We start from the raw sequence: 27,915 nt of genomic DNA on the forward strand, positions 1-27,915 counted from the left end.
TCGTATCTCTAGCCCTCAGGTAATTTAACGATAACCCATGAACTACCGGTGAATTTGTAACTTTTATTTTTTAAGTAATTCTTAACAATGTTGATAATCTAATACCGGTATTCCATGTATGTACCTGTATAAATTACCCTGTCTGAAGGAGGTGTAAAAGGTATTCATCATTTTTTATGTATTGTCTCTTGGCTGGACGAGAAAATTCAAATAATTGTTGTTAAAATGGCTGAAATTCTTGTAACAGATTTCGTAATGAGTGAACGTGTGTGTAAGTTATCAGATTATTTCATTCATAGGAGATTCTGACCAATAGAAAAATACAGAAATAAAAATTAAACTGATCATTTTTGATAATTTCCCGTCGCCAAGTATATTACGTCAGATGCCCTTCGTTGTTATGAAAAAATACATTCAGTGACATTAATGACATTAATGTTTTAAAAATTATAAAAGTGATGACTTTCAACCGTCAAATATTTGTAACAACTGTGTGTTTAATTGTACTAATTTCTACTTACATAAATAAATTACAATAAAATTTTGGTTTTGAACAGTTTTATTCATGAAATAATCGCAACAAATTGCACTCGATCTCTAAAATTAATATAGAATATAGAATTTTTGCCCTCGTGACACTTTGACATAATTTCACTCGCCTTAACTGTCAAAGTGTCACTCGGGACAATTTAATAATTTTAGAGCTCTTGTGCAATTACCTACTAGTGATAATTTATCAAAGAATTTATCATTGCTTAATATCTAAATATTGAACCAATAATTAGGTACTTGATAAAAACCAAGCTCTTGTAGATTTATAATCATCATCGTCAATGAGCCAATAGCGTCCACTGCTGGACATAGGCTTCCCTCAGTTCTTTCCAGTGTTGTCTACACTGGGCCGCTTGTAGCCAGTTTCCCGTTACTCTTTTTATGTCGTCGGTACCGATCTAGTAGGACCCTCGGCCTCGGCCCTCGACTTCTTTTATAGTTTCTGGGCCTCCATTCCATGATTCGTCGTGTCCACCGTCCATCTTGTGTTCTAGCTAAATGCCCTGCCCAGTTCCACTTAAGCGTCGTAGCTCTTTCGATGACGTCTTGAACTAATGATCTTTGTCTGATTTGTTGGTTTGGTATGTAGTCTCGAAGGCTCACGTTCAGCATTGCACGTTCCATGGCTCGTTGTGTAACGTTGTGTGAGTTTATTTGCGGATTTTTGCGTCAGTGTTAAAGTCTCTGCACTATAAGTTTGTACAGGTAAAACACATTGGTTATAAACCTAGTAGAACCATACTTGATGGAAATAATATTTATAACAAATATTAATGGAACACTATAATATTGTTTCAATTATTCAGAGATTTTAATTTTTGTTATTTTTATATAAACTTACGTGCATAGAAATCGGCCCACTTAAAAATTTGGTCAGTTTTGATGTCTCATATTTCCTAAACCTATTGGCCGATTTAAGTAATTTTTTGAACATATTATAGCCTGATTCTTAAACAATACCATTGTAATAATATTCTTGCTAAACAGGTAAATTTTCATTATATACCGGGTGTACCAATCAAACTGTGTTTTTTTCTCAAAGTTCGCATCACCCTGTGGAATATTCTAGCATTTATGAAATACTGAAATTAAAACCCAACTATAGCCTCAGGTTTTCTTAACATTATGTTTTTAAAGTCATTCGTTTATGCTGGATAATAAAAAAGTTAGGTACTTTAACAACTAGACATGTTCTTCATCAATACACGGTGTTTTTAAATAAGTGTGAGAAACTTTAAGAGGTAATTCTGCATGAAAAAATCTGGTGTATGTTTTCAAAGACTGATAGTGTGTAAATAACACACAATCAGTCTTTGAAAACATGCACCAGTTCCCGTTTTGATTTACAAACGTATGTCCGCAAATGTTTCGTTTTCGGGGTACGGGATGTTGAATCTTTTCTTACAAACTGGCGACTTATTTTATTGCTTTAAAACCGATTAACATAGGCTAATGAAATTTGGTGGGTTTTAAGAAGTAGTTATTGCACATTTTTGGACATACAATTAAGAATTTAATATTCACCATGAGCGCGCATACGTGTAATATGACCGATCATATTAATTACCCGTATGCACGCAAGAGCTGGGTAGTATCCGGATACTTCTGTATGCGGATACAATATCCGGATAATTTTTATGTATCCGAAAGCTGTATCCGGATACTTTTTAAATTTTGTATCCGGTATCCGTATCCGTGATCAAATTTTAAAGTATCCGGCATCCGGACACTTTTTTTGATATTCGGATACTTTTAAATATGTATCGCCCGCCGATAATGCACCTAACGTAGGCAAAACACTGCCATTCCTTCAATCCAGATGTGTCTAATATGTTAAGTCCCATTTTTCGTACTCGTCACCGTTATAAGATATTATTATATAGCTAATGGAGCTTTGTTTTATCTAATCAGTTGTTTTTACCTTAAATACTCGTTTTGCAAACATTTTAAATTTGGAATGGAAAGATCCAATTATAGCTGTAGTTCTTCTTCCTAAATTTGAGCTTAAGTGGAACAATGTCGTAAAAAATCCCAAAAAAACTATAGAAGATATAAAAAAATGCATTATAACTGTCGCCAAAACAAAAATGGAATTGGAAAGTTGCAATGAATCAGATGAAAGTGGAGATCAAAATTTGGATGACTTTTTTGATTTTAGCAATTTTCGAGACCAGCAAGTGGACAACAGCTGTACTATTAATTATACACAGAATGAACAAGGTTCCAGCATCAATAATAAAACTTCAAAAGTACAGTTGGTGTTGCTAAGATATTTGGAGGACAAAAGAACCAATTTGAACATCTTAAATGAATACCCAATCTTAAAAAGGGTGTCAATAAAGTACAACACATGCTTACCTTCGTCAGCATCAGATGAAAGACTTTTCTCTTTTGCAACTATGATTGATACGGCTAAAAGAAAAGCTTTAAGCGATGAACACTTTGAGGTATTGGTACTTACAAAGGCAAATTCAAAGGCACTTCACTTCTGACTTCGCCAGCAATTGGAATACTTTCTGTATTAGTACGTTTTTATTTTAATTTAATGTTTCCTTATAAGTTTATGTTGTAGTTTTATTATTCATAAGCAATAAACAATTTTTTGAGTACTTTCTGATTTCTTTCTCCATCATTTAATGTAATTTTATTATTTATATTACATTAAAAATACATGCATATCACATAGTTCTAATACTAATAATTTATGTCCTTAAAAAAAGTATCCTTCAAAGTATCCTAGGAAGTATCCGAAAAAAATATCCGGATACTTGTATCCGAATACATTTTTAAATGAAAGTGTTCGTCTTTTTTAAAAAGTATCCGGATACATTTTGAGTATCCGTATCCGGTATCCGGATACTTGTTTTCAGTATCCGACCCAACTCTGATGCACGCTAATGGTGAATATAAAATTCTTAATTTTATGCCAAAAAATCCGCAATAACAATCTCTTAAAACCTACCAAATTTCATTTACATATTTCAACTGGTTTTAAAGCAATAAATAACATCAGTCAATAAATAAATCATCACCGTATCTCGGAAACGAAACATTTGCGGACATACGTTTATAAAGCCAACTGTCATTATTTTTTCAAGCAGAATTACCCCTTAAAGTTTGTCGCACTTATTTAGAAACACCGTGTATTGATGAAGAACATGTCTAGTTGTTAAAGTACCTAACTTTTTTATTGTCCAACTTAAACGAATGAATCAAAAATCATGTTAAGAAAATCTGAGGCTATAGTTGGGTTTTAATTTCAGTATTTTATAAATGCTAGAATATTCCATAGGGTGATGCGAAATTTGAGAAAAAAACACGGATTGATTGATACACCTGATATACAATGAAAATTTACCTGTTTAGCAACAATATTATTACGGTGGTATTGATAAAGAATCAGGCTATAATAAGTTCGAAAAATCACATAAATCTGCCAAAAGGTTTAGGAAATATGAGACATCAAAAATGACCAAATTTTTAAGTGGGCCGATTTCCATGCACGTAAGTTTAGATACATATTACATGCTTTTAAGCAAACCAAGAACAATTTGCTCACATTTTCTGTAGGCCCCGTGTGGGCTTAATCCGTTACTGTTCAATTTATTTCTTACCTTTTAACCTAACTATATGAGGTATTAGATTTAATCAATGGTTTCGAATTCACCTGTAGAAAGTTTAGAGTTGAGAGGGTCAGGTAGCAGAAAAGTCACGAATTGGTCGGTGTAAATTTTGATTTGAAAATGTTTGTTATTAAAAGTTGCGAGTTGGCGCTTGTCCATATGATGAACAAATTAGAGGCCTTCGAGATGTGGTCATATCGTGGAATGATCAAAATATGGGTTCAATGCATTGCAGATATAAAAGCCTTAAACAGAATAGGTAAAGGAGAAGGTTACTTAACGAAGATGATATAAAAGTGAAAACAATATCTGAAGCATATAATGATAGGTAGCAGATACTGGATACTGCAGTTATACCCAACGGAAAGATCCAGGGAAAAAGAAAAATTAGTAGGAAGAAATAATATTCATGGCTCCGACACCTTCGTCAATGCACTGGCTTATCAGTAGATGAATTTTGTTACATGCCGCACAAGATCGAGAACAATATCGGCAAATTTCCATGGAAGCTACCCATGCCTAAACTTTGGGCACGGTACTCAAAGAAGAAGAACAGAAGTACAGATTAAATTAAAACAAATCTTAAAAATTGAAAACTACTTATATGCAAAGGATGCGCAGATGCAGAGTTACATCCACGATAAGAAGAGAAAAACATGTTTCTTATTGTGTAGTGTTTACTTACTTAAGAGCGTTACCAGCATCAGTATTCTGATAAATATCACATTCATGTAAAGGTTTTTTAGGATTATTTGGCTCATATTCTCCTGCTTTTTCGCACACAGCTTTATGGAACTGGAACTGAATGACGAAGCTTATGAAGTACCTGCAAATAAATAAAAGTTAAAAAATCTCAATTTCAAAAAAAGTACTCAATAATGATGGTCCTTCAATTTTTTATCGTACCTACCTGAGATACGAAACGTCTGCAACTACGTGGTACTTTGCAGCTGGATCAAAATCTTCTTCAGACCGATCAACTGGAGGTTCAATTCCTTGGTATTTTTCCCTTAGTTCCCACCACTTACAGTTGTAGTTTTCAGGAGTAGTTTTTCCTGCAAAGATATCCCATCGCCACAAGTCGATCAAGTATCCGAATGGCAAGAATGCGATTTTTTTTAAACCAATCTAAAAACGATAAAATGAATTTAGAGTCTAAATATTTAGTTGCTATATATAAAAAAAACTATTATTATATAAATAACTCTTATGCAATTTATATGGAGAATCCATCTTTTTGAAGAAGCATTACGATCTTAAACTGAAGTAATAATAATTAACGGAAGAATAATTAACAACATGAGATATGCAGATGACACCGTGATTATGGAAAGCTCTGCCAAACAACTCCAACTACTACTAAACAAAACAGATAGTTTTTGTAAAAAATATGGACAAAGACTAAATTTATGATAATAATTAAGAAAATTAATATACAAACAAACATACATAAAGCGTCGTTCAGACACAGCGATAAGTCACAGCAACTAGTTGTGATGACAAGTTGCTGTGATTTGTTGATGATTAAAAATTCACATTTGTTTATTTATCAATGTTAACATTTTAAAGTTCGTGAGTACATCTATCAACCCTACTACTTAACAATGTCATTTATACATAGAGTTAAAATTTTAGAATATTTAAAAAAATAATGATTTTCGTAGCGACCTTAACTGAAAACTTTTTGCATGAAGAGTGGTGCAGTAGTGCTTTGCAATATCTTCGTTAATAATGGACCAATTTCAATGCTTTTTTATTTTATGGTAACTTATAAAAATAGTAACATCTAAATGACACTTTTAACAATAAATATTCGACAATTTGTTGTAAATATTTTTTTTTCAAATTTTTTTCTCTAAATGTGATAAATAAAAATTTACACAAAACATTTTTTATAAAAAAATTAACAAGATAATACTGAATTGGCATTAAAAATTTCTTAAAAACTTTTTGCTTTGTACAATATTAAAATATACAGTGAGCACGTAAAGGTAGGAATAAATTCATTTTCTCAAGAATGGACGATTTTGGAAAAAAATCCCGAAATAGGTTCATCATTTTTTTAAATATTCTACAATTTTGATTACCTATGTGTTTAAATGACATTGTTGAGTAGTAGGGTTGATAGATGTACTCACGAGCTTTAGAATGTTAATATTGGTAAATAAACAAATTATAAATTTTTAATCTGGGAAAGCTCTCTCGCCAAATATGCTTCTAGAAAATTTTTATTCTTTTGTGGATATGTCAAAAATGACCAAGAATGCGAAAATCGAAAAATAATTTTAATATTTTTAATCCCGGCGATGTTATTAAAAAAATAAATTTCAAACAAATTACACCAATTTTCAAACGCCATTTTGGAAGGGTTTTTAATTGAAATTTTGATTTGTCAATAGACTTATCGAAAACATATATAAAAGCAAAACAAATGGGACCTTAAAAACTTGTATACTCTACCGGTAACAACCGCGTTTTTGCAATTGAAAAAATAATAATTTTTTATAAACAAATTAAATATCTCATAAACCACTCAATACTGATGGACCAATTTTTTTGTAAATTTTTAGTGATATTATAGCGCACCATTTTTGCTGTGAAACAAAATATTTTATAGAGCTTATTTATATTGCAAATAATATTTTTTTGGAAATTTGTTTTTCAATTTTGATTTACAATTATTTAAATAAATTAAGGGTTAAATTTAATTTAGCAAGTCTCATATAAAAGACTGTTTCTTAATCTTTGCAGAAAAAAATTGTAAAATCCTTAAGTCTATGGGTACATAATTCGCAAAATATTTTACGGCTATCCCTACCTCTTCTGTCTTTACATGGCAAATTACGTGTAGTAAAATTCACACTGGTATGGATATGTACATATTACTAGAATGTCATTCTACTTGACAATGTCATAACTAGCTTAAAGGGATGGCTTTTGAATGTTATGGACTGTTATTTTTTGTATAATTGCAAATTATTAATTCAGTTAATAAATGTGCTAATTTTTTCACTAGCTAGGTATTCAGTGATTGTAATAATTTATATGTACCTACAACAAAAACTAAACTCAATCGAGAAAAGAGGAAAAGTGTTAAAGTGATTTTTTAATAATATATTGTTACTATGGAACACTTACAATTTTGAACATTTTTAACAACAAAATACTTGGATCATAGAATATATCTTAATGTATTCTCTGCTTCTATCTTCCATAAATAATACACAATAAATAACTTTATATAAAGTTCACCTCTTAAATCAATTATTTATCAAATACACTATATATCAATATTATTTAATCAACAACTAAAAATATTCCCGATTCATTTCAAATAATTATTTAAAATTGTCACTGATTTTCAGTCTCTGACTGACAATATTCTATTCGACTAAGGGCGTTGTATGAAAAAGATAGATTTGGAAAGTATTACCACGGACATTGTGTTCATTTTTTTCGAATCCTGAAAGAACCAATGAATATTTTTGAAAAATCTAAACGCAAAATGAAAGACTAAATTATTACCGAGGGCCGAAAGTCCCTTAGAATAAATAAAAAGTTGATTTTGAATGAGATATTTGAAATTAAAAATAACACTAAATTTTCTCTTAGTTTTTCACCCCTGTAACTTATTAAAATAAACATCATAGAAGTTCTGAAGTACTTTCGGCCCTCGCTAATAACGTAATCTTTCATTCTGCGTTTAAATTTTTTAAAAATACCTATTAGTTTTCTCAGAATTCGAAAAAAATTAATCCCCATTTGAATAGCATTGCAGCCGAAAAAACGTACCGATCCTCTTAATAAAAACACGAATTACCGCATCAGTTAAAATAGTAAATTTTGTGCAAAAATTATCCATTTTAAAACGTTTTTATATACTTGGCTTGATCGGTGTCACGGTCTCCGCAAATTTTTTAATCCATTTTAAAAAGAGTTCTATGCTACCTAGGTACCTGAAATTTTCAGAATAGCTCCGAGCTGGCTAACAATGCAATATTTAACTGCTATTATATGGATAAATCGATTTTTTTTAATTTCAAACTATTTTAAAAATGTGACTAATGTTATGACATTTGAATTCCATTTTAACGTAAGTTAAGACATCCATAGATGGTAGCTCAGTGGTAGAGCGTTAGACCGGAGATCGAGAGGTCCTGAGTTCGAAACCTGTGTTGCTTACCTTTTTTAATCTTTTTAATACATAATTAAAAGTTAATATACTTAACATTCATATTTTATTATATACTTACTTACTTACTTACTTAAGCCGTCCTCTTGTACCTTACGGTGTCGAGGTATATTATATAATATAATATAAAGTTAATTATGATACAGTATGTCCCTGTAAGTTGTATCCATATGGAAAACTTTTTTATTATTAATTTTGCAGAAAAAAGTTATTCTTCATAAAAAGCTCTGCATGGTCCAAAACCTAAGATTTAACCATCAAATATCAATTTTTTTTTAATATTATACGAGGTATGTCAAAAAGTTTGATTTTCACTCAAGAGTAAAGTAGCTTTATTTTTCACAATATTGAATATTGCTATTATGAAAAGTTGTTTGGAATTAAAAACTATATTCTAATATGCAATTACATCCTTCTAATTGAAAATTTTTTTTAATTATGGATAACTAACATTATTTTCAGTTATTTCAATTCTGATAACTCTTTTATTATTAATTTTACGAAAAAAAGTGATTTTTAATAAAAAGTTCTGGATAGTCTAAAACCTAAAATACAACTTTCTTATATGAAATTTTATCAATTTTATACGAGGCATGTCAAACAAGATAAATTTAGATCAAAAGTAAAGTACCTTTATAGTTCAGAATATTTCAATTAAAAGGATGTAATTACACAATGAAACATAGTTTTTAATTCTAAATAACTTTTCGTGATAACAATTTTCGCTATTGTGAAAAATAAACGTATTTTACTCTTCATATTTTATCTTCATCTTTACAGCGAAATTCATATTTTTTGACATACCTCGTATAAAATTAATAAAATTTAACATAAGATGGTTTTATTTAAGGTTTTAGACCGGGCAGAACTTTTTATTAAGAATCATTTTTTTTTTTCGTAAAATTAATAATAAAAGAGTTATCTGAATTAAAATAACTGAAAATAATGTTAGTTATCCAAAATTTTTCAAAAAAAAATTTCGATTAGAAGGATGAAATTGCATACTAGAATATAGTTTTTAATTCCAAACAACTTTTCATAATAGCAATTTTCAATATTGAGAAAAATAATGCTACTTTACTCTTGAGTGAAATTCAAACTTTTTGACATACCTCGTATATTATTCAAAAAATTTGATATTTGATGGTTAAATTTTAGGTTTTGGACCAAGCAGAGCTTTTTATAAAGAATACCGTTTTTTCGTAAAATTAATAATAAAAAAGTTTTCCATATGGATACAACTTACAGGGACATACTGTATAATATGCCATTTTTTTTAAAATTTCAAACTATTTCAAAAATGTGACTAATGCTATGACATTTGAATTCCATTTTAACATACTAAGTTAAGACATCGATAGATGGTAGCTCAGTGGTAGAGCGTTAGACGGGAGATCGGGTGGTCCTGAGTTCGCAACCTGCTGTTGCTTAGTTTTTTTAAAAAAAATTTAATACAATGTATTACAATTATGTCATAATTAAAAGTTAATATACTTAAAATTCATATTTTATAAGTTAATTATTACATATGTCATTTTTAACAACCGTGGTATTATAAAAAGTACTTTTTTATACTAGTGTAATTTTTGGAATTATAATCTGGATCTCGGAGGTAAACTGCACTATGTTATTTCGAGTAACTGTGTTTAGCGTGTGTTTGCTACACTTAGGATGTTAATAAAAATCTGATATACCCCATAATTGGTTAAAAAACTATATTACAACGACAGAAAACGCAGCCGGCTGCGTTAACAAAATATAATGCAGTATTAACTGTCGCTGCGAGATATCGTCGCACCACACCAATGTGTTGGTTCTCGTTATATCGCCGTGACAGTTCGTCTCACGATAATTTCGTATGGCTGTGTGCATGGCTTTTTTACATTTAGTCCATATAGTCCATTATTTCACGGTTTTTGCTCTAAATAAGAACCGCTTGGATTGACATGAAATTTGGCATAAGCATAGCTTACATGTCAAAGAAAAAAAGTGATATTGTGCCGATTTGTGCTTTTGCCCTGGGGGTGACTTTCCCCCCCTATTGGGTGCGAAAAAATATAAGTCTAAAATAAGTCCGGAAATGGATAAACTGACTAATTTTAAGTAACTTTTGTTCCATAGAGCTTTTTCGCCAAGTCAACACTTTTCGAGTTATTTGCGAGTGAATATGTTCATTTTTTAACAAAATAACCACTTTTTAGACGGTTTTTCGCAAATAACTAAAAAAGTAAGTACTTTGTCGAAAAAAACGTTCTTAGCAAAAACATAGCATGTAAAAAAGTAAAAAAAATGGTGTACGCGTTAGGTCTCTGGACTTCGTAAAACCAAAGTTATAGCCAATGAAAAATAGATTCATATTCACCAAATTTCAATGAAATATCCAAAAAATTAAGCACTTTTTGGGGAAAACCCATTATAATTTTTTTTAAAGTGTTTAAAAAAGCTTTATTTCTGTTTTTATAAAAAGTTTCTAGCATTAAAATTAAGCAAGTTACGCTCAAAATAAAGTTGGTTGCTTTTGTTTTGGTAAAAAAAATCGGGAAGACCACCCCCTAATTAGCAACTTAAATGAAATTAATCGTTACGGCTCCACAAATTATTTTAATTATGTTGTGTTTATATGATCTGTAAGTTTCATTGATTCAAAGTGCTTATTTTGGAAAAAATTTGGTTTTAAATTAAAATTTTTTAAAATTTTAATTTTGAAAAATATGCTTTTTTTCAAAATAAAAATTGTTAGAGATACCAAAAATCTCGAAACACAAAAAATGTCGGCATTTATTTTCTGAATATCATTTTTTTGCCTTTCTGTTAGACAAAAATTGATTGAGATTTGGTGTTTCTAAATTTGCATACATTCGTGATGAGTGACTCGTTCAACCCCTTTAACTGCAGCCCTTTCAAAAATAAGGACTTTGAACCGATGAAACTTACAGATCATATAAACAATACATACACGGGTCAAGAAACTTGTGAAGTTGTAACGATTAAGTACATTTGAGATACTAACTAGGGGGTGATTTTCCCGATTTTTTTACCAAAAAAAAGGGACTAACATTATTTTGAGCGTAACTTGTTTACTTTTGATGCTAGAATTTTTTTTTATAAAACAAAAATGAAGCTTTTTTAAACACCTTAAATAAGTTGTGATAAGTTTTCCCCGAAATGTGCTTCATTTTTAGTTATTTCACGTTAAAGTATTCCATTTGGAATTTGACGAATATTAACCTATTTTTAATTAGCTATAACTCTGCTTCTACTAGGTAAAGAAACGTGATATTTACACCATATTTTTAAATTTTTTACAGGCTATATTTTTGCTAAGAATGTTTTTCCGAGAAAATACGTACTATTTGAGTTATTTGCAAAAAAACCGTCTAAAATTGTGGTTATGTTGTTGAAAAAATGAACATATTCACTGGCAAATAACTCAAAAAGTATTGACTTAGTGAAAAAACTCTATAGAATAAAAGTTACTTAAAATTAGTCAGTTTATCAATTTCCGGACTTACTTTGGACGAATACTTTTTCACCCCCAAGAGGGGGTGAAAAGCACCCCCGAGCCAAAAGCACATATCGGCACAATATCACTTTTTTCTTTGACTTGTTAGCTATGTGTATGCCAAATTTAATGTCAATCCAAGCGGTTCTTTAAAATTTAGAGGTTTTGCAATATTTTACCGTTAAAGAACGGACTAATAATAATGCTCTTCTATACTTAAATTTTCATAGATGTTTGGTAATACTTCGTCTAAGATTTTCATGTAATTAGCTCTAGCAGTTTTAGATTTCAACACAGTGTTATATTCTGTGGATTTTATGCTGTGACCTTTTTTGTGTTAAATATGCGTGCTCTGAGCTCTAATTTTATAAAGTAGTGGATCGGAGTTTTCTTTGATTTATATGAGTTTAAAGTCGATTACAAAATTCTTTTATGACTAGAAATTCAAACAACAAAATAATTTTATATTGGGTCCTATAAATAATAAAAACGTTTTGTTATAAAAAGTTCTTTTTTATAAAAGTGTAACTTTTTAGTTATTTAAACAATGATCCCCTCATATGAATCATATACTTTCTTGAAAATATCTTTTGTTTGGACCTAAACTTTGATAACAAATGTATTCCAACCTGTACGGGATTACATTTTGATTTACAATGTATTGTAATTTTATTTGATCGGTCTATGGGCATTGAAGCAAGAGAACATAAATAAGCTATGTACAGTCAATTGAAATATACACTGTGGGCCGAAATAAAGGAGTAAATTTTTTAGTTGAAAATAACTTTTTATTTTTTGGGAGATTTAATTTATTTTTGCAGGGCTAATAGGTCTGGATCCCGCGTATGAAAAAAAAATTGATTAATAGCAAGCTGAAAATCTGTTAATAGCTTAAGGGTGTCTAGTCGGATAAACTTTGATATATGGGAACACTGGAACAGGGGCAGTTTTAATTGTGGAATAGGTTAAAAATTTGGAACGGTCAGACCACGAAAACGGCACATTTATTTTTTCCGACAGAACAGACTTAAACTCTCCGAATAGAGATTAAACTCTCATGCAAAAATCAGACTGCTATTTATCACCTGTCATAATTCCTGTCATTTGACATATTCTACATGTTCCACTCATTAAAACGCCCATTTGGTGATAAATAGCAGTCTGATTTTTGCATGAGAGTTTAATCTCTGTTCGAAGAGTTTAAGTCTGTTCTGTCGGACAAAATATATGTGCCGTTTTCGTGGTCTGACCGTTTCAAATTTTTAACCTGTTCCACAATTAAAACTTCCCCTGTTCCAGTGTTCCAATATATCAAAGTTTGTCCGACTAGACACCATTAAGCTATTAACAAATTTTCAGCTTGCTATTAATCAACTTTTTTTTCATACGCGGAATCCAGACCTATAATAGCCTAGCAAGTCCTCAACATGATTGCAAATTTGGAAGCAAAAATACCGTACAGGGTCGGACTTATAAAAAATGTATGTAACGGTGCATTTGAGCTCGTTGCAAACGAAAACTGTCTGAGCTAAAATTGAACTGATATTCTCTTTTGGTAGGTTAACTATAGAATAGAATAGAATAGAAATATGCTTTATTGTCATGAAAAATTTAACAATTTTATGGACAAAGCTTACAAGAATCATAAATAAAAACAATAACAAATACAATTTACTAAAATTATACAAATCGTCAAATATAAATAAAACATAATAAAGTCAAATAAAAATCAGTAACAATCTATTGCTAAATTTAGAAAAAAATTGCAAATTGCGTAATCTACCTAAATAAATTTAATAAGTGATTAATGCCTGGTTGCACCAACATATCTTAAGCTCCAGCTTACCTTAGGTCTACTTATAGATAGGGCCTCCTTGACTATCACTTACCTTGCACCCTAATTTTAGATTCTTGCCTTATTATCAATTATATCTATTATTATATTATGGTATTCTTATTGTAATATATTATAATCAGGGGCGTGCGGTGAAATTTGAAACAGGGGAAGCAATTTATAAAAAAAATTGTAAAAACACCTATTTATAATGTAACTCAGTTCTTCTACCATTTTTCGAAAACTTGTCTATAACTTCCTTGTGCAAACGTGGATATTGTGACATTTCTTTAATCAGATTATGTATATTCAATTGGAAAAGAAAACAAGTAAAATCCTTTATAAAACGGATACATGCTACTAGGTATACTCCCTAGGGAGTAAAAGTACCTTGTCTCCCTAGGGACGAAAAGTAGGTACGCCTTTCCTCCCTACAATCAGGTCAGGAAATGTATAGTTTCGGTAGAGGTAGGTGGAAAAATATTAGTAACTCACTGGCAATATTTTTTATGTCAATACTCAATATCCTCAGTCTCATATAAAGCTGTTAGGTCTGAACTTAATGAAATCAAGTCAAAATATTGTCCATAAAGACGCATCAAAGATTTTGTTTGTTTTTCAGGAAAATGTGTTTTTTTAATGTATTAAAATTGCACAGCTAAAGAAAGTCTCGGTCATCAAAATTCTTAAAACCTATTTTCCATTCGTTGACATATTTGATCGAAAATCTGGTAAATTGTATAGTTGGCGGTAGCACGATTCGACATCTCCAACATTATCAGTGCGTACCTATTCGTTTCCTTTTAGGCTTAACTTAACTTCTTGCCATCATATTATTCGAGCATTTTTCAAAGTCATCTCTCTCTTTTTGTTAATAATATCTTTAAATACGCTAATTTTTTTACACAGAAACCAATCTCGTTTATCTTGCATTGCAATACATTAAATAAATTATCGGAGAATGGAAATATTTCTGAAAAAAGCTAAGTTATAAAGTAAAATTCAAATAATCTTTTAAACTATCCAAAAATCCTCTCAAGCTATTCATGGTTTCTGTATCCCACATTTCACATTTTCACCATTTTCCAAAACACACATATTTTATAATATATTTATATAAATAATATTTATATTTAGTATTTATAATATAAATAATTCTATGTACTTATTTATATAAATAATTCAATAAAATCCATCTTCATACTTTCAAAAAATCAGTCAACGAAGCCCGTCATTGTCAAATGCTGGTAAATCCCATTTAAATTCACCAAAAACATCTTCGTATGCAATTGACAAAACTGCTTATAAGCTAAAGATATGCCCCAAATTTGAACTCGCCGCTCACCATCTAACCCCGATGATTTTTACATAGGCTTGAGTCGCTGGAGAGAAGCAACTTAAAAATCAGATTATTATGCCGATATAACTCCGAATACCACCGTAGAAATACGATCATGGTCCGAGTACGGAAGGATGCAGCATACAACGCTGCTTATACTAGTATGGGTACCTATTTCATTGCTTAGTTATTTACTGTATGACAAAAATAGAGTAAAATACGTTTGTCTTTTCTTATTAGGTAGGTACTTGCTGCTTGTACTACATAATTAAATATTCTCGTACGCAACTTAAAATCCTGCTTATTATGTGTTTGTTCAATTTTTTTAAAATTATCTCAGTTACTCAGATGGTACGGCATTACTACGGAAACCAAGGGAAGCAATGCTTCCCTTGCTTCCATGGACTGCACGCCCCTGATTATAATTATATTATATTAATTCTTATGATATTCTCGACTTAAGCTTAAGATCTGTTGGTGCAACCGGGCATTAATAAGTTATGCTGCTGCATGTGACACTCAAATATAGATTAAGATTCTACTTATACATAAGAATACTGTAATTTCTTAGTTATTGGTTAAGAAACTCTGCTATTGAATAATATGGTCTTTCAGATAAATAGGCTTTTGTCAATATACGGAACTTGGGGAAAGATGTTGCAGATTTAAGTTGTAGAGGGAGATGGTTGTATAGTTTTTTTGCAGAATATAATATAGATTTCTTTACTAACTCACTGGACGGGATCGGTAAATAGATGTCAAAAGTAGAATTTCTGGTGGAATACTCATGTCTAGGTCTTTCTGGAAAGACATGTAGATGTTTACGAATTAAGCAAACAGTTTCTAAAATATATAAAGAAGGTAATGTTAGAATTCTGTGATCTTTAAAGTAGCTTCTGCAATGTGTTGTTCTTCTGAGGCCAAACAGATATCTGATTGCTCTTTTTTGCAATTTAAAAATAACATCGGATTGGGCAGCTGTACCAAAACCCCAAAAGGGCAGACCATATCGAAGATGGGACTCGAACAATGAAAAGTATGTTATTTTGGAAGAGGCTAAATCCATTTCCTTCGAGACAGATCTTATTGCAAAGCAAGCTGAGGATAGTTTCTTGCTTAACACATCGATATGAAGGGACCATTTAAGGTTGCTATCTAAAAAAATACCAAGAAACTTTACAGAATCAACGATACTGATCTGGCTGTTATGAAGAGGTAAGGGTTGAAGAGTTCCTTTATAGGGTAATGCGACTGTTTTATCTACGTTAAAAGAGAGTAAATTAGAATCTGACCAGGATTTTATTGTGAGTAGATCAGAAGTTATAGTAGCATGAAGAGTTGCGATATTTGAGTTGCTCCAAGTGATACTGGTATCGTCAGCAAAAAGAAAAACTTTTCCATCGATTTTTAAACTAGTGATGTCATTAATAAAGATAAGGAAAAGTAGAGGACCCAATACTGAACCTTGTGGTACCCCACATACAACATTTCTGAGACTAGAGTCTGTATCATTTGCTCTAACCAGTTGTTTCCTATTTTCCAAGTAAGATTGAAACCAGTTCAAAGAAATACCTCGAATTCCATAGAAATCTAGTTTTTTTATCAAAATGTCGTGATTTACACAATCAAAAGGTTTAGTCCTGTCGCCAGGGGGGGGTACAACGGCCTCGTTAATTCAGATGGACTTACCCAAGTTTTTTTTATGTATTTTGACCCGTAGAACACGAATTTTTTGGGTAACAGTTGATCCGGATGTCGATAAGATTGTTATAGACCAAGAACTTGAGGAATCAAATAACAGCGATTTTTGGCAAAACAAAACAATATTTTGTATTTTTTGGGTCATTTTAAGCAAAAAATATTTCTACAAGTTTTTTAGTAGGATGCACAGTTTTCGAGATAAACGCGGTTGAACTTTCAAAAAATCGAAAAACTGCAATTTTTAAACCCGAATAACTTTTGATTAAAAAATAAAATAGCAATTCTGCTTAGCGCCTTTGAAAGTTCAAGTCAAATTATGTAGGTTTTGATTATTTGCATTGCTAAAAATTTATTGTGTTATTGTTAAACAAAGCTACAAACAACTAGTGCGTGAGTGATGTTTCTATGATTTCTCATTTAAAATCGAACGAGTAGGTAGAATAGGTACTAGTGCAATCAAGACTATTTCTACGTTACATGCGTTAAAACACATGTAAAAGCACGGGAAACCCTACGTGTTTATAGCTTTGTTAAACAATAAAAAAATAAATTTTTACCAATGGAAATAATCAAAACCGATATAATTTGACTTAAACTTTTAAATGCGGTAAGCAGACTTGCTATTTTATTTTTTAATCAAAAGTTATTCGGGTTCAAAAATTGCAATTTTTCGATTTTTTTAAAGTTCAACCGCGTTTATCTCGAAAACTGTGCATCCTACGAAAAAACTTGTAGAAATATTTTTTACTTAAAATGGCCCAAAAAATACAAAATAGTGTTTTGTTTTGCCAAAAATCGCTGTTATTTGATTCCTCAAGTTCTTGGTCTATAACAATCTTATCGACATCCGGATCAACTGTTACCCAAAAAATTCGTGTTCTACGGGTCAAAATACATAAAAAAAACTTGAGTAAGTCCATCTGAATTAACGAGGCCGTTGTACCCCCCCTGGCGACAGGACTACTTTGGCATAATCACAAAAAACAGTGGCAGTGTGGAGATTATTGTTTAATGCTTGATAAACCTCATGTAGTACAGAAAACATGGCATCGGTGGTACATTTATTATTTAAAAAGCCGAACTGATTTTGTGATAAAATCTTGTTATCAACGAGAAAGGACATAAGTCGGGCTTTTATGAGTCTTTCAATAATTTTGGAGAGTACCGGTAGTAATGCAATAGGTCTATAATTGCAGGCAATAGATTTTTCACCACCCTTATGAAGAGGAATAATGATGGCCGTCTTTAGGCACTCTGGAAATCTACCTTTCTCAAAAGAATCATTTATTAGAGAGATAAGGACTCTCAACACATTGTCTGGGAGATTTGAGAAAATTTTTATGGATAGTCCATCGGTACTACAGGAAGATTTGCTTTTGATACTCTTGATTGTTTGGATCAGTTCAGATTTACCAATCGGTCTTATAAAGAATGAATTCGAAACCTTTCTTGAATTAGGGAGATAGGAAATGGGATCTTGTTGTGACACAATAGTTGATGTTATATTTTTACTCACATTAACAAAGTATTCATTTAGATTTTCTGGGTCTGGAAGGGAAAATGTTTGAGCTGTGTGAGTTTTATTTCGAAGATCGTTTATTATGGACCAAGTTTCTTTTGCAACACTTTTGGAGCTTCTGAGACGATTTTGATAATACAATTTTTTAGCCGATTCTATAAGTTTTAAAGAGATTGCCCTGTACTTGGTGACATATTCAATAGCAGAGACGTTGGTAGTAAATTTCTTGATATACAATAGTGAACGCATGTTTTTGGCTGATATGCGGACACCTTTGGTAGTCCAGGGTTTGCGATGTTTTTGCTTAATTGTGATTAAAGGAAATGCTGTATTGAAGATACAGACGAGCTTATTCAAAAAATCACTGAAATTATGATCGACGTCCAAGGAAGGAAAGTGCCACTCAGAGGTTAAGCATAAATTTTGGAATTTACGAAAGTTCCGACCGGAAAAAATCCTGCCTAATCGTCGAGTTTTCGAGGAGGACTTGCTAAAGATGTTAAACTTCGTATAAACCGCTTCATGATCAGATAGTCCGGCATTAACAGTTGTAGCGCAGACATCAAGGGGTGAGAAATCTGAGACAATATAATCAATTATGGTAGATGAAGTTTTTGTAATCCTTGTAGGAGAATCAATGTGCATTGATAGACCATATGATTCAAATATGTTGACCAGGTATATTTGTGTAGCACAAGCAGCAGCATAATTAATGTTGAATTCCCCGCATAAAATTTTTCTGCTTTTATGTGGCAGGTCATCTAACAAATTAAGCAGGTTCTGAAAAAATAGTTCCACGGAAGAGTCAGGTGATCTATAAACGCAAATAATATAAAGATTAAGGTTCTTACTGTAAACTAAGGAAAACTCAAAGAATGCTTCACTTAATAGAGAAAGTCATATTTTGTTACCAGAACACTTCAGTAAAGAGGAAGTTTTCAAAATTACCGGATTCGCAAATTATAATTTTTCTATTTAAATAATGTTCAGAACACGCCTTCACCATAATATTTAAAAAAATCCCGAATTTGTAAAATATCATTTTTTTACTTAAATTAGGAAATCTTATTCTAGTACTTTTCTAATACATATGTTCACCAGAACGAAGCCCTCTTAACACTGAATTACATATTTTCCATCATTTTTGCCTCTTAGTAGCAGTAATTTTTATTAAATATCTTAAAAATTTCTCAAACGCTCAAATATGTCAATTTTACTTGGTAAGCCATGACTCATTAGGTTGTCATGGAATTTGTTTGACATTTATAGATAAATAAGAAAATTGGCCAGTTCATAATGCCACTTTTAAGCAAAGAAGACAGAACATTAATTAAATATTACCGTTAAAAATATAATTATGGTGCAAGAAAAATTGTAAATGCATTTTCTGAGAAAAAATGGCATATTGGAACGATAGGAAAGTTCTTAAGACATCTAAGGGAAACCCATGGGTCTATTGAACATAAAAGTGGAAGAGGTAGGAAGCAAAGCTCAAGAATTGAAGAAAATATTGCTAGAGTAAGGGTTGCTTTAGGAAATTTGCAACCTGGCCAATCTGTTGGAACAAGAAAAATCGCAAAAAAACTAGGATTTCCCGCACATTAGTTGAAAGAATCATTAAAGAAGATTGCCGTATTAAAGTATTCAAAAAAGTTTACTGTCAAAGACGTACTGCCAATGTAACAGAAAAACGACTGGAAAGATGTAATTTGCTACTAAGAAGATTCCTTTCTCGTGCAGACATTAGAAAAATATGGTTTTCAGATGAAAAAAATGTTTTATTTATGGCCTCCAAAAAATACCCAAAATAACGTACAATTTAAGAGAAATTCCTCTAGAGAATCTTTTAAAAAAGTCATTTCTCAAAAAGTGTAATGGTCTCTATTGCAGTATCCATGTTGGGAAAGTATCGTCTGATTTTTGTTGATGCTGGGGTAAAGCTTAATTCCGAAACATATCAAGAACAAATCTTGCAGCACCTATTACCTGAATTTGAAGAAGTATGTTATGATTACACTTTCCAGCAGGATAGTGTTCCTTCGTACACTCCCCACAATACAAGGATATTCTTGAGTGAAAATTTCCCGGACTATATTGAGCCAGGGATGTGGCCACCTAACAGCCCAGAATTAAATCCGATTGACTATTCAATTTAAGGAATTTTCGAACAAAATTTGTATGACGGACAACAATTTGAAACCGTCGAACAGCTCAAAGAAAGAATGCAGTTTGTTTGGAACAATTTTAAACAGGGTGTAATAAATGAGGCTAACAATTTATGGAGCAGACAACTTCAAGAAGTGGTAAACAATAATGGTGGCCACATTCGTAATATTTTAGACTAAGTTTTAAAATTATTAAACTGCTTTCATAAATGTGTTATTTGTTAAAATATTATATTTTCCTAAATTAATAAAACAATGATATTTTGCGAATCCGGTAACTCTGAAAAATTTCCTTTTTACTGATGTGTTCTGGACAGATAACCTACCAAAAGAGCTTGTCAGTTCAATTTTACCTAAGACAGTTTTTATTTGCCACGAGCTCAAATGCACGGTTACATAAATTGTTTTGTAAGTCCGACCCTATCGGTTATTTTTGCCTCCAAATTTGCAGTCATATTGGGGACATGTTAGGCTATTAGCCCTGCAAAAAGAAATTAAATCGCTCGAAAAACAAAAAAGTTATTTTCAATTAAAAAATTTACTCCTTTATTTCGGCTCAGAGTGTAGAGTTACAGAAGGATGCTTAGAATAGGATGGACTCGATGGACAAAGAAAAAAAAACGAACAAGGAAGTGTTGCGAGAAATGGGAAAAGAATATGAAAAATTAACACAATAAAAATATTAATGTTACAATATCTGGGACACGTAATGAGGGAACAGCGATATGAAATAAGAGAAGGAAGTAGTATAGAAAGAAGTAGAATGTCACGGTTTAAGATTTTAAGGGACTGATTTGAATGCAGTTCTATAGAACTCGTCAGATCAGCGCTAGATCGATTAAATATAGTAATGATGATATCTAACCTCCGATTAGCAGGCATCACTTAAAGAAGAAAAAGAAAAACTAACCTTGTATAAGTTGTTGAGAATCTGTTCATTGTTATCAGTTTTGGATGTTATTAGTCCAATTTTCCGCAAATGTTTGGTGGAACTGAATGATAAAGAAATCAGGTCTCCAACAGCTTCGTGAAATGCTACAAAATAAAAAGTAGAAACTGTCCAAACACATTTGGCGTTTTGCATTAAAATACCATTATTAGCTCCAGTCCGGTATGGAATAGGCTGATCGCGGTACTGTAAAAAGTACTCTATGTGTCCCATTTCGTGGTGAGCTGTGTTCATATCCTCATAATTAACGTCAGTACACATTTTAATCCTAAAAATATCAAAATTTAGAGTTAAAATAAATAATTGGTACAATAACTATTCTAGAAAATAAGGACTAAAATACGAACTGCAAAAAAACATAGCAAATTAATGTTTGGAAATTGAAAAGAGAAAACGTGGTGCATCTAATATACAGGGTGTTTTATTGGGAAAGTAACATACGTTAACTTTAGAAAGAGGACACTTACGCGGTCTCAAAAATACCATACTTAATCGGTCTTACTTACTTAAGAACAAAGATACTGGGTGTTTTATCTATTTTGCCATTTTTTACTTGGTTCATTACTTTTTAATCACACTGTATATTTATTTTATATTTGGCACGCAAATATTATTTAAGGTGTACAATAAATTAGTTTATTTAAAAAGACTAAGTTTTCACTCTAATGGCATATAAAACAACATATTGCTATTCTACATCCCACCAGAATGAAAACAATGGGAACCTTCTCTGGTTACACCTCCGAGGCTTCTACAATTTGTAAGTCATACGGATGCTGAGACTAAGGAAGATGAGGGAATTCCACAATTTACAATTCACGTCCCATCTGCTCAGCGCGGTAAAGTTCCAACGAGAATGGTTCCCTTCATACTCCAATCAGAGTAAATGTAAATCAAAAATGAATAACCATTTTCAATTTCGTTGCAAAACGAAAATACAGCCGAACCATATTCTAGTCCAATCAGAGAGTGCAGCAAGCACCACTACCGGTTTCGAAACTTATTAGTCTCTCATCAGGAGGCACATATGTTGCTCTCTCTGATTCAACCAAAACAAACCCCCAGCGTGCAGTCCCGGATTGCAACGAACGAAATGGCATAGATGCCCTAGCGGCAACTGCTAGCAAAAAGACTAAGTTTTCACTCTAATGACATATAAAACAACATATTGCTATTCCACATCCCACCAGAATGAAAACAATGGGAACCTTCTCTGGTTACACCTCCTGATTGGAGTGTGAAGGGAACCATTCTCGTTGGAACTCTACCGCGCTGAGCAGATGGGACGTGAATTGTAAATTATGGAATTCCCTCATCTTCCTTAGTCTCAGCATCCGTATGGCTTGCAAATTGTAGAAGCCTCGGAGGTGTAACCAGAGAAGGTTCCCATTGTTTTCATTCTGGTAGGATGTAGAATAGCAATATGTTGTTTTATATGCCATTAGAGTGAAAATTTAGTCTTTTTGCTAGCAGTTGCCGCTAGGGCATCTATGCCATTTCGTTCGTTGCAATCCGGGACTGCACTCTGGGGGTTTGTTTTGGTTTAATCAGAGAGAGCAGCATATGTGCCTCCTGATGAGAGCCTAATAAGTTTCGAATCCGGTAGAGGTGCTTGCTGCACTCTCTGATTGGACTAGAATATGGTTCGGCTGTATTTTCGTTTTGCAACGAAATTGAAAATGGTTATTCATTTTTGATTTACATTTACTCTGATTGGAGTATGAAGGGAACCATTCTCGTTGAAACTTTACCGGGCTGAGCAGATGGGACGTGAATTGTAAATTGTGGAATACCCTTATCTTCCTTAGTCTCAGCATCCGTATGGCTTGTAAATTGTAGAAGCCTCAGAGGTGTAACCAGAGAAGGTTCCCGTTGTTTTCATTCTGGTGGGATGTAGAATAGCAATATGTTGCTTTATATGCCATTAGAGTGAAAACTTAGTCTTTTTGCTAGCAGTTGCCGCTAGGGCATCTATGCCATTTCGTCCGTTGCAATCCGGGACTGCACGCTGGGGGTTTGTTTTGGTTGAATCAGAGAGAGCAGCATATGTGCCTCCTGATGAGAGACTAATAAGTTTCGAAACCGGTAGAGGTGCTTGCTGCACTCTCTGATTGGACTAGAATATGGTTCGGCCGTATTTTCGTTTTGCAACGAAATTGAAAATGGTTATTCATTTTTGATTTACATTTACTCTGATTGGAGTATGAAGGGAACCATTCTCGTTGGAACTTTACCGCGCTGAGCAGATGGGACGTGAATTGTAAATTGTGGAATTTCCTCATCTTCCTTAGTCTCAGCATTCGTATGGCTTGCAAATTGTAGAAGCCTCGGAGGTGTAGCCAGAGAAGGTTCCCATTGTTTTCATTCTGGTGGGATGTAGAATAGCAATATGTTGTTTTATATGCCATTAGAGTGAAAACTTAGTCTTTTTGCTAGCAGTTGCCGCTAGGGCATCTATGCCATTTCGTTCGTTGCAATCCGAGACTGCACGCTGGGGGTTTGTTTTGGTTGAATCAGAGAGAGCAGCATATGTGCCTCCTGATGAGAGACTAATAAGTTTCGTAACCGGTAGAGGTGCTTGCTGCACTCTCTGATTGGACTAGAATATGGTTCGGCTGTATTTTCGTTTTGCAACGAAATTGAAAATGGTTATTCATTTTAGTTTATTTAAAATTGTAAAAAATCCAGGTCCTGACTAAAAAATATTGGAAAATTTTTCCGACCCAAAAAAAACACCCTGTACATTAATTTTTTTTAAATAGATTTTGTATTTGAAAATAGGATGAAAAATTAAATTTAGTGGTATACTTTGAATTTTCGGCAAAATGATTTTTCTGGTCAAAGGGCCTAGCCGGGTAAGATGGTGAAAAGTGCCCCCAACCCAATTTAAATTCCATATAGGCCAATTTTTAGCACATATAGAGGAACTCACTTTCTGAAATTTTTAGCCCCCTAGGTGGTCACGTGACCCCCCTAGAGCCTAATTAGGCTTTTTATGTTTTTATTTTTTATCTCAGCCGCATCAAGAGCTAGCCAAAAACTTTATTTAAAAAACTTGTAAGTTTCAACAAGATCTATATGAAAAATTTTTTTTAATTTTTTTTGGCGGGAAATTCGAATTTTTAGAACAATTTTAAACTTTTAAATAACTCTGAAAAAAAAACTAAGACATTCGTTTTTACGAAAATCAATTATAATGTGTATTTTTGCACAATCTTTCACCCTGAATTTTTTCAGATTTTTAAAATTGGTGAAACGTACCTTTAAAAATAAAAAACCGCATTTTTTCGGTTTTTTTTTTCGTTTTTTGATACAATTTTATACATATTTTTCAAAAAATTTAACACCGTCACTGGAATAGGTAAAAAACTGAAAAATAATTGGGGTTTGCTTAATAAAAATTTTTTGTAACGCCATCCATTTTCAAGAACAGGGCGTTGAAGAAAACAAAATTTTACATATTTTTTACGATTTTGCCGAAACTACTGGCAACATTGTAATAAAACTTGGCGGGTTTTAAGAGGTAGTTATTGTGCATGTTTTGACATACAATTAAAGATTTGATATTCATCATTGGCGCGCATAGGGGTAATGGTCTGAACTTTTCAAAGAAAAAAAGATAGTACGCCACTGACATATTTCAAATTAACAATCATATTTGAATTCCTCGTTCAATTTGCAATAAAAAATCTATCTTCTCATTTTTTCATACGACGCGCCGTTTTCCTGCAAAAAAATAAAATATCTTAACGCTTCCAAAGTATTCGAATTAATTTTGATAATGGATGTACGAGTTTTATTTATTATGTAGATTCAGAAACTACTAGAGGTTCGAATACTTTGTAAGGGTTAAGATCTTTTATTTTTTGAATAAAAATGGCGCGTCGTATGAAAAAATAAGAAGATACATTTTTTGTCACAAATTGAACGAGGAATTCAAAAACGATTGTTAATTTGAAATATGTCAGTGGCGTACTATTTTTATTCTTTAAAAAGTTCAGGCCATTACCCCTATACGCGCCAATGATGAATATCAAATCCTTAGTTGTATGTCAAAACATGCACAATAACCACCTCTTAAATCCCGCCAAGTTTTATTACAATGTTGCCAGTAGTTTCAGCAAAATCGTAAAAAATGTGTAAAATTTTGTTTTCTTCAACGCCCTGTATCTTGAAAATGGATGGCGTTACAAAAAATTTTTATTAAGCAAACCCCAATTATTTTTCAGTTTTTTACCTATTCTAGTGACAGTGTTACCTTTTTTGAAAAATATGTATAAAATTGTATCAAAAAACGAAAAAAAAACCGAAAAAATGCGGTTTTTTATTTGTAAAGGTACGTTTCACCAATTTTAAAAATCTGAAAAAATTCAGGGTGAAAGATTGTGCAAAATTACACATTATAATTGATTTTAGTAAAAACGAGTGTCTTAGTTTTTTTTTAGAGTTATTTAAAAGATTAAAATTGTTCTAAAAATTCGAATTTCCCGCCAAAAAATAAAAAAATTTTTTTTTCATATAGATCTTTTTGAAACTTACAACTTTTTTAAATAAAGTTTTTGGCTAGCTCTTGACGCGGCTGAGATAAAAAATAAAAACATAAAAAGCCTAATTAGGCTCTAGGGGGGTCACGTGACCACCTAGGGGGCTAAAAATTTCAGAAAGTGAGTTCCTCTATATGTGCTAAAAAGTGGCCTATATGGAATTTAAATCGAGCTGGGGGCACTTTTCACCATCTTACCCGGCTAGGCCCTTTGAATTTGAATTCTGAAATTATGTGATTTGAGAAAGCTCTAAGTAGAAAAAAAAATTTAAATACGACTTATAACTTGTTAAACACACTGTATATTTATTTTATATTTAATACTGAATATTATTTAAGGTGACCAATCAATTAATTTATTTACAATTATAAAAAATCCAGTGCCGGATTAAAAAATATTGGAAAAAGGTTCCGACCCAAAAAAAAGCCCTGTACATTATTTTTTTTTAAATGAATTTTTCATTTAAAAGGGAAATGCAAAACAAATTTAGTGGTATATTTTGAATTTTCGGGAAAATGATTTTTCTGGTAAAATTTTGAATTTGAATTCTGAAATTATGTGAATTGCGAGAGCTTGAAGTAAAAAATTAAAATGGGACTTAACTTTAATTAATACCATTATTTAATCTAAATTGGTATAATGTTAACAACATTTCAGTGTTTTTTATTATGGCGACAAATATTTCATAATAAATATTCACCTTTAATTAATGAATAAATTATAGATTCCACAAAAAAACATAGGTAACTTTAATCAACGAACTACCTATCTGAAAAATTAAAAAAAAAACAGAAAAACTTTTCCAAAAAATAACATATCAAAACTATAGTAATTGTTCAAAATGGCCACCACCTTGTGAAATACAAAGTCTTTCCCTTTTTGTTATTAATTTGTCTGACTGACTTCCTAATCTCGTCAGGGTTATTCTTCATTTCTTGGAATTAGTCTCGAATCCGGTCAAGAAGTTCATCCCTACTATGTATTTTCTCTTTATAAACTTTAGATTTTAGATATCCAAACGTTATTTTTCAGCAATTTTTTTTCTGTTTTTTTAATTTTTAAGATAATTTGTTGATTTCAGTTATGTATTTTTTTGGAGAATTTTTATTATTTATTGATTAGTTAAAGGTCAATATTTGTTATGAATTATTTGTCGCCACAATAAAAAAATACTAAATGTTAACAGTTTACCAATTTAGATTAAATAATGCTATTAATTAAAATTAGGTCACATTTTAATTTTTTTTACTTCGAGCTCTCGCAATTCACATAATTTCAGAATTCAAATTCCAAATTTTACCCCAAAAAATCATTTTGCCGAAAACTCAAAGTATACCACCAAATTTAGTTTTTTATCTTATTTTCAAATGCAAATAAAAAATTTAATGCACATAGTGTTTTTTTTGGGTCAGAACATTTTTCCAATATTTTTAATCCGGCCCTGGATTTTTTATAACTGTAAATAAATTAAATGATTGGATACCTTAAAAAATATCCGGTGTTAAATATAAAATAAATATACAGTGTGGTTAACAAGTTGTAAGTCGTATTTCAATTTTTTTCTACTTCGAGCTTTCGCAATTCACATAATTTCAGAATTCAAATTCAAAATTTGACCAGAAAAATCATTTTGCCGAAAATTCAAAGTATACCACTAAATTTTGTTTTCATTCTCTTTTTAAATGCAAAATCTATTTTAAAAAAAAATAATGTACAGGGTGTTGTTTATGGATCGGAATATTTTTCCAATATTTTTTAGTCCGGACCTTTTTTAGTCCAATATTTTTTAAATTAATTGATTGTACACCTTAAATAATATTTGCGTGCCAAGTACAAAATAAATACAGGGTGCGCCAAACCTCTGCTTTTGTTTGATTAGGGCTAAACTATGGGATTTACAAAAAAATGTTTATAACAAAACTAATGTATATCAAAACCGTCTATAATTTAAAATTATTTTCGATTATACAGGGTGAGTCAGAACGACGGTATGAA

At 31.6% G+C, this 27,915-nt stretch overlaps 1 protein-coding gene across 1 annotated transcript in view; it reads right to left on the reverse strand.

Moving 5' to 3' along the window:
- LOC126893467 (angiotensin-converting enzyme-like) overlaps positions 1 to 27,915 on the reverse strand; it is a 245,854-nt gene that overhangs the window by 196,522 nt on the left and 21,417 nt on the right. Inside the window, exons 5-8 of the mRNA XM_050663701.1 lie at positions 21,520 to 21,644; positions 21,338 to 21,462; positions 5,086 to 5,303; positions 4,861 to 5,001 (exon numbers count right to left, since the gene is read on the reverse strand). Of these exons, the coding sequence (XP_050519658.1) occupies positions 4,861 to 5,001; positions 5,086 to 5,303; positions 21,338 to 21,462; positions 21,520 to 21,644 (609 nt within the window). The remainder of the gene's footprint in view (positions 1 to 4,860; positions 5,002 to 5,085; positions 5,304 to 21,337; positions 21,463 to 21,519; positions 21,645 to 27,915) is intronic.

The sequence above is a fragment of the Diabrotica virgifera genome, chromosome 1, assembly GCF_917563875.1.
Source record: "Diabrotica virgifera virgifera chromosome 1, PGI_DIABVI_V3a".
In the NCBI taxonomy this organism is placed as follows: domain Eukaryota; kingdom Metazoa; phylum Arthropoda; class Insecta; order Coleoptera; family Chrysomelidae; genus Diabrotica; species Diabrotica virgifera.